At 51.2% G+C, this 8260-nt stretch overlaps 1 protein-coding gene across 1 annotated transcript in view; it reads right to left on the minus strand.

Moving 5' to 3' along the window:
- The window catches only part of Dennd3 (DENN domain containing 3), a 56106-nt gene that overhangs the window by 23139 nt on the left and 24707 nt on the right, over window positions 1-8260 (minus strand). Inside the window, exons 9-13 of the mRNA XM_005354518.3 lie at window positions 6882-7037; window positions 4863-4959; window positions 3023-3126; window positions 2312-2511; window positions 154-675 (exon numbers count right to left, since the gene is read on the minus strand). Of these exons, the coding sequence (XP_005354575.1) occupies window positions 154-675; window positions 2312-2511; window positions 3023-3126; window positions 4863-4959; window positions 6882-7037 (1079 nt within the window). The remainder of the gene's footprint in view (window positions 1-153; window positions 676-2311; window positions 2512-3022; window positions 3127-4862; window positions 4960-6881; window positions 7038-8260) is intronic.

Genomic DNA, 8260 nt, shown 5'->3' on the forward strand with positions numbered 1-8260 from the left:
AGCCTTGGCTTATGGGGCAGTGACAAGGGAAAAAAAGCTGTGTTCAGTGCAGACACAGCTCTTTTTTTTATCTTTTTGATCTTTAGTGGATCGAATTGTAGCTAGAGACCCAAAGATCCGGAGGGCAGCAGAGCAGCTGTAGGGTCCTCTTACCCATGGTCAGTGCGTCAAACAGGCGATGGATGATAACGGTGTCTTTCACAATCCCCGACTCCTGGACCCGCTTCACGAAGTCGTTCAGCTGCATGTGCTTCTTGGGCAGTTCGAAGTTCTTCACGGCGTCATCTGCTTTGGGGGCCTCGCCCGGCTTGTCCAGGACCTCTGTGATGAGCCGCCTCAGCTCGGGAGTCCGCTCAGCCTGGGCCCACTCGGAGGCAGACATGGATTCCACCATGCTCTTAACAAGGTCGGCTGGGAAGATCCCTATGTCGGTCTTGTACAGGTTCTGGAAATCCAAGAGGGCGCTCAGCAGCTGCCCCTGCCTTGCGTGGATAAGGCCCCGCAGGTAGAAGTACCTGGCCAGAAGCAGAGAGTCACCAGGGCCCAGCAGGCCCATGGCCTTGCTCAGGAGAGCGGTGAGGTCTGTGTAGTAGGTCTGAACACACTGGCTCAGCAGCGGGAAGTGGATCTCGGGGATCTTGAATGTATATGTTGACTTTGGGGTCACTTTGAGAACTGGAAAAGAAAATCAAAGGGAAAAATGCATGGAATTATTTAACATGGTCCCGGAAAAGGCAAAGGGACCCCTATGGTGTCACTGCGTGCTTTGGACATAAACCCATGTGCTTCTTTCAAGACTTTCCCCCATACCCTTGGGGTGAAGAAGAAGAACCCAATTTGTTCTCAGAGTAACAACTATTCTCCTTGGGGCAATTATGTCTTCAAAACTATGAATATTAAGTGAAAATGCTGGGACTGGGCTCTGAAGATGAAGCAAATAACCTAAGCCAAGTTATATCTGCCACGCAGGGCTCAGCCTTTGCAAGCGTTTGTCCCCCGAACAGTGGCTCTGGGCAGTGATAGCATGGGGCCCCTCCGCAGTGATGCAGCCGGTGAGGACTGAGGAGAACCGAGCTCCTAAGTGCCACAGGCAGAAATTAAACCAGTTCCCTCCAAAGCCTGCTGGAAACTAAACACTGATCAGGATTGAAGCTCCTCCCCTCCTGGGAGCTCCTGAGAACAAGAGACCAGAGGCTGCAGGGGCACACCGAGGCTGGAGGTGGTGCCCCAGCTATGGAAGCTGGAGGAGGGTGGGGCCTGTGATGTGCAGGGGTAGGGGATGGGTAGGGCATCATCCAGATGAGTAGGAAAAGGGAGGCTGTGTTCCAGAGTGAGTGTGCACACACCTGCCACGCCCAGGGAAGACATTGCAGGCTCAGAAATGGAACTGGTCTGCTTGGGGTCACACAGCCAGGAAGTTGCTACAGAAGGGCTCACAGCTCCTAAAACTTTGGGTTTTCATTTGCATACTGTCTCTGCAGACAGAAACACTCTGGGGACTCAGCTTCCTGGAGCTGGCTGCAGCCTAAGAGAGGGACAGCAGCTGTCAAGGGCCTGGCCCCCCAACAGTTTCTCCCACCCATTAAGGACTCAGTGGGGCTTAGCATACCAGTAAATGATGCAACACAGAACAGGGTGTGCCTCGGGGAAGTTTACAGAAATGCAACGTAGTTTGTAAATATCTACCTGCATCCTTTAGGTAGGGACTGGTACCTAGACAGGGGCATCCTATTACACATCCGCAAATATAGACATGTCCTATATGTATAACATACAAGCATGTGTGCATGTGCATGCGTATCCACACACACAAATGAGAGGGGCATGGACACAAAATAATCTTTTCAAAAATGGTTCACATAAGCCAGGCAGTGATGGTGGTGCACGCCTTTAATCCTGGTGTTCAGGAGGCAGAAGCAGGCGGATCTCTGTGAGTTCGGGGCCAGCCTGGTCTACAAGAGCTAGTTCCAGGACAGTAGGATTGTTACACAGAGAAACCCTATCTCAGAAAAAAAAAGAAAGAAAGAAAAAGAAAAAAAGGTTTTTTTTTTCTTCTATTTTTACAGAGGCAGGATTTCAGGAGTCTCACAATGAGTATACTCACATAGGGTAGCCGGAAATCCAGGAGGCTGGCCCCAAACTCAAAAGCACCAATCCTGCCCCAGCCTCCCGAGTTGTCAGGATTACAGGTGTTCGCTACCACACCTGGCCAAATAGTTTAAGATTTTAAGCATATTCCTTCCCTCTGAACCATCTACGATCTACTGACTGCAGTGTTGGGAGAGTACATGCAGGAGGGTGGTGGTCTCGCCTGGACTGCTGCTTTTACAGCTTGAGGTGTCCATTATCCGAAGCGATGAGTTTCTGGGTGGCAGCTCGGGCAGGGAGATATCCTGCAGGTTGGGCATGCTGACCACCATGCGCCTGTGGGTGATGTGCAGAGGTGAAGCCTTCCTAGAGGCCATCTTCTCCACAGTTGGTCTCCTTGGACTGATGAGCATCCTGTCTATCCTAGGGAACAGCAAAAGTTCACTTCATGGGCACAAAGATAAAAAGTGTGAGCCTCCGAGGCCACCATACCCAGAGTGACAGGCAAGGGGACAGAGCCATGCACAGGGGGAGAACCTGTCACTAAGTGCAGCCTCAAGCAGCTCAGGGGAAAGAACAGAGGGTCTCAGAGAGCCCACAATCCCAGAGATGGACAGGGCCGATACCTGCATAAAATCAGGAAAAGGCAGGGAAAAAAAAAAACAAAAACAAAACAGGCTTCTTGAGTGAGGAAGCATGGGAAAAAAAAATGAAGCTGGACAAAGATCAGGGTGTGGTACAGGATGCTAGGCCAGGCACACAAAAGCCGCCCCCATGAAACAGGGACACAGAGAGGAGGCTGCACATTTAAAGGCTCTCGGTAAATTAACCGTTCAATATCCTGCCAAACTGATCCCTTGCATGTCCTAATAGAGCTGTGACACATGAGCCCTCAGTCCCCAGAAAGCCGTGCACACGGGACACAGTGAGGCACCTGTCCTCCTCAGACTGGGTGTCAAGGTCCATCCGGGCAAAGGCGTCCATCCTGCCGTTGAGCCGGGCCTTCAGAAAGGAGTGGAACATGTAGGTGTCCAAAACCTGCATGCAAGCGAGAGAAGCTGTCAGACTGTGTTCGTGGTCCTCTGGCCTCCATCCAGAGCCTGCAGCTGCCCCACTGAGGAATGACCTCTCCTGCGCAGGCTCTAGGAAGGAGCCTGTGAAGACAGGGAGCTTCACGCTTGCTTCTTTATAAACTGCATTATTTTAAATTATGTGTCTTTGGGTATGTGCACATGAGTGTAGGTGCTGGCAGAGGCCAGAGTGGTCAGATCCCCCTGGATCCAAGATTATGATGTGAATCACGCAAGGAGGGTATTGAGAGCTGTACCCACTAGAAAGCAGTATGCATTCTTAACCACTGAGCCATCTCTCCAGGCCTGCAACGGGGTCTTAAGTACTTAGAGGTTCGTTCCTTACTGGCACATGGAAAGACTAAAGCTAAGAAGCCCAGGCCACCCGGCCACTACAACAGCTGCCCCTGTAGTGTATGTGACCCTGGCCCCAGGGACCTCGGGACATTCCTCAGCACACAGGCTGTCTCAGCCAGGTCAGGAACCAGACAGCCCCAAGGTCCTGACTCCACAGGGGACTCCATAGCATTGAGGCTGTTTCTACCCAAATGTATGGGTTGCCATCTGGCAAGGAAATTCTCAGACTACAGGCAACCCCCAACATAGGCAGGAAAAGGAGGTAAAAGGTGCCCAGATCTACTGGGAGGATGGAGATCCAGAAAGATCCACACCAGGAACTCAAAGTCAAAACAGTGTAGGAAGATACAGGGAAGAAATAGACCATGTAAAAAGATGGACAGCCGCACTCTGTGAATAACTAGAGTTAGTAAGGATAGCCTTGACCCAGATGGGCAGGACCACAAACTGACCTGGATCACTATAAGAGAGCAGAGGACACCAAGAGGGACGCAGGGCAGAAAGGGGGCGGAGAGGCACACAAGAGTCATGTGGGAGTCACACCATACACGTGAGTGGTGTAACCTAGACCCTGGAGACGGACGACTCTTCCCACCTCAAAGGTGTCTCACAAACCCACAGGGGCTCCACAGGGATGCCGACCAGATCAAAGCCCTGCACGCTTTGTATGATGGACAAACCAGTCATTAAGGGATGGGCAGAAACAGTGGGTTTGCCAGGCGGTGATGGTGCACGTCTTTAATCCCAAAAGTTGGGAGGCAGAGGCAGGCGGATCTCTGTGTGTTTGAGGCCACCTTGAACCTCAAAGGTAGTTCCAGGACAGCTAGGGCAGATACAAAGAGAAACTCTGTCTCAAAGAGAGAGAGAGAGAGAGAGAGAGAGAGAGAGAGAGAGAGAGAGAGGGCTCCACCTCAACTCTAGAATGATGTTGAGGAAGCTGCTGAGACACAGCTCAGGTCAGTCCCCGAGAGAAAGAAAGGACCAGCAGTGTGTCAATGGAAAATGGGCCAAGCTCTCCTCATGGACAGAGCAGAGGCTGCAAGGCCAGAGGATGGTGGCAGGGAAAGGGGACTGATGTTCTGATTGAGGGCATGGTCACCCACGTCTGCACATGTGCCACAGTCCACCAAACCCACCTGCCTATAACTGTCTCTTATTTAAAATAGACTATACTCCAAAGCTAATTTAAAATCGAGGCAGCCAAGGAATGAAAACCAGGCAAAAACATTCTTTCTCATCCACTGTATTCGCTTTTTTAGACAGTACGAGATCCCGAAAACGCCTTCCTCGAGAGATGTTTCAACAGAGAAGTGAGTGGGTGGTACCGCCCGAGCCCCACCCTCTCACCTGCTTATAAAACTGCTGGTCCCCTGCTGCCCGCGTCTTGAGAAACTCCTCGCTGTTGAACACGCGGTGCTCATAATTCAAGTGATTCTTCACTTCCCTAGCAAAGAGAAGGGGGGTCATGTGCTGAACTACAAACGTGCAAAAGCACACTGTCTTCTAGCAGCAGAATGATGCTGAGAGACACACCCTTCACAACTTACTGCATCCCCAGAACGACAGCATCAAGATGGACTACGTGATCGCCATCACTTCTCCAACTAGGAGGAAGGCGGAAGACAGTGCTGCCGCCTCCTCCTTGAGCCTCAGCTCTTTACACCAGTTAAGACTCAATAATCAGCTATGGTGCTTGTCAGTTTGAGGGTGGAGGGCATGCAGATGCCGCCAACGCTTCAACTACTAGCCTGTCCCGGACAAGTCCCTCCTTCTCCACTGCATAACCTGTCTCACGTAATAAGTTCGTGGGACTTCAGTTGACAATCTTTCCAAACCACAGGGACATATAAATAGCCGATGGCCTGCAGGGTGTGGCCAGATGGATGGCCTAGTATCTTCCTACCAGTGAGTAAAAGTGCATTCATCGAGGGATATAGAGTTTCACAGTCTGGAATCTCATTTGCTGGTTGCTTTGTTTTGGGAGTGGGGAGAATAGTCTCATATAGCACAAACTGGCCCCAAACCCAGAGGGCAGTCTTGGACTACCGATCTTCCTACCTCTGACTCCTTCCCAAATTCTGGGGTTACATACGTGCACTACCACACTCGGATAGAAAGTATTTTGTTGTTGTTTAAAAAAAATAAAGACACCCATGGGGCTGGAGAGATGGCTCAGAGGTTAAGAGCACTGATTGCTCTTCCAGAGGTCTTTGTTCAATTCCCAGCAATCACATGGTGGCTCACAACCATTCATAATGAGATCTGGTGCCCTCTTCTTGCCTGCAAGTATATATGCAGACAGAACACTGTATACATAATAAATAAATAAATCTTTAAAAAAAATAAAGATACCTGACCACCTCAACCATAAAAGATTTGTCTCCAAAGAAGAAAAGAAACATCACAGGATCGCACTTTGAGCAAAAGAACAATACAGTCCATCTCTGACGCACCACCTCGTTAGTTTCCCTAAGTTTGCTTTATGTAGCTGGGCCGTGGTGGCATACACCTTTAATCCCCGCACTCGGGAGGCAGAGGCAGTTGGATCTCTGTGAGTTCGAGGCCAGCCTGGTCTCACAGGGAGTTCCAGGGCTACACAGAGAGACCCTGTCTTAAAAACAACAACAACAAAAAAATTGCTTTATGTACATGAAGACATTAAAAAAGACAGACTGTTTAAGTTTCAGTTTGGAAACAGAGCACAGAGCACACCATGGTTCTGTGTTAATCGCTCCTGAGAGGACACCCTTCCAGAACAGACCAGAGCCTGCCTCAGAGCCTCCTTTGCTAGAGATGCAGAGAACAAGCAGCTAGAGGGAGAAGGGATGCAGCAAGAGAAAGAGAACAGCTGGAAGAAAGAAAGGGCCCCAGGTTGTAACATAAGTCCTAAGTGACAGTTCAGCTCCTGTACTGTGTCACATTCAACACACAAACTTTACTACTTAGCCAATGGCAGTTCAGGGCTTAGGTGGCGCTGGCACACACCAGGCAGTAGGCAATGGTAAAGAGCTTCCTAGCAGTAAAGCCGGCACACTCATCTGTCCTGAGTGCCTTGGACGCTGCACCATCAGGCTTCTGAGTCCCGCGGAAATGGCCGACTATCTCATAATTAGCTTCAGGAACAGACCCTCCCTTGACGGACCCTGAGCCCTCAGCCAGGGCACACAGACACTGACTGGGTCTGCAGGCAGCATCTCCCAGGAAGTCACCTTGCAAACCACCATCTAAGTGGCCAGTGATGATAGAGACAGAGTCAAGGCTGGGAGGATGCTGGGCAGGGTGGAGACTATCTGCTCAGGCCTTGAGGAGAGGCTGGGGAATGAGCTCAGTGGCCAAGCCCAGACGCCGTGATGAGCTCTGAAATACCTGAAGATGCCAACGAGCAGCTGGAGGGTGATATGCTGGATCTTGCAGTTGAGCGTCTGCTGCCAGGCTCGGCGGCGGGCAAGGCCCTCGTTCAAGTCTGTGCTGGAGCTCAGGTGGGCAAGGTGCAAGTCTGGATGCAGCTGGAGGCTCTGGACTCTGGAAAAGGGCAGACCAAGCTGAGTGGCTGGGTGTGACATGAGCAGAAGCCAAGCAGTACTTGAAGATGCTCTGGTGTCTGTCAACGGTGTGGGGGAGCATTACAAACTCAGGACCGGAAAAGTTCATTCACCTCCAAATATCACCCCCTGAAGGTCTACCTAAAAGGAGCGGGCCTTCTTCCAGAACACAAGTACTTCCTGTGTCAGGGCTGCCAGGACTGTCAACCACTGCTCCTGGAAGCAGCATCCCCTGGCCAGGTAGGACCAGAAGCCACTCTGTGTCCTGCATTACAAGTCCTGAGTGCCACCATTCATGGCCTAGGAGGGAGCTGACCACCGGCTCATCTGCGAGCCCTCGAGCACAGAGAGGGACTCACCTAGAGCCACCACCAAGCATGGGGCCTGGCCTTCCCATTACCACGCAAACTTGTGTTTTTGAGATGGGCTTAGGGACGTAGCCCTGAGCACGATCTCTAGCAGTTCAAGGATATGAGATTTGCCCAAGGGTAGGCTCTGGGCATCAGCAAACAAGTCTGTTATTTTAGACAGACAGAAGCAACACACATTTGTTCCACAAATGTTCCTTGTGTGCCCAGTGTAGGCCAGGCACAGTCCTGAGAGTGGGCCAGACAGAGACCCTACTACATGGGGCTTATGCCAGAGTAGAGGAGACAGAAAACAAGAGAAGTTGGCTACACATGAGAAGTGATAAAGGGGACAACACAGACCCCATGTGTGCAGCTATGAATGTGAGAAGATACAAGGTAGTGGGAGCCCCTGGAGTGAGGTGGAAAGGCTCATGGGTACCCACAATCCTCCATGAGCATAGTAAGCTTGCAGGGCCCAACATGGACCATAAGAAGCTGGTGCAGGTTGGGGTGATGTTCCGGACTCATTGCTAACACCCCGAGGAGCTGCCGAGTAGGAGCGCCAGCCCTGACTGACCTGACTCGTGAGGCCTTTTGGGACCTTCCTGCCTAACAGAGTCATGACAACTGCATGTTAATGCCAAACACAGAACAGGGCACAGAATACCAGCCACTTCCCTGCATGGGCCACACCACGGTGCTACCTGTGGTGTGGCGTTTTCCGAGCCTTCTGTTCAGGGACAGTTGGGTGTAAGAAGCTAGCCACTCCCTATAGAACCTCATCTTACACACACACACACACACACACACACACACACACACACACACACACACACGTGCGCGCATGCACAGA

Source organism: Microtus ochrogaster, chromosome 15 (assembly GCF_000317375.1).
Source record: "Microtus ochrogaster isolate Prairie Vole_2 chromosome 15, MicOch1.0, whole genome shotgun sequence".
Classification (NCBI taxonomy): domain Eukaryota; kingdom Metazoa; phylum Chordata; class Mammalia; order Rodentia; family Cricetidae; genus Microtus; species Microtus ochrogaster.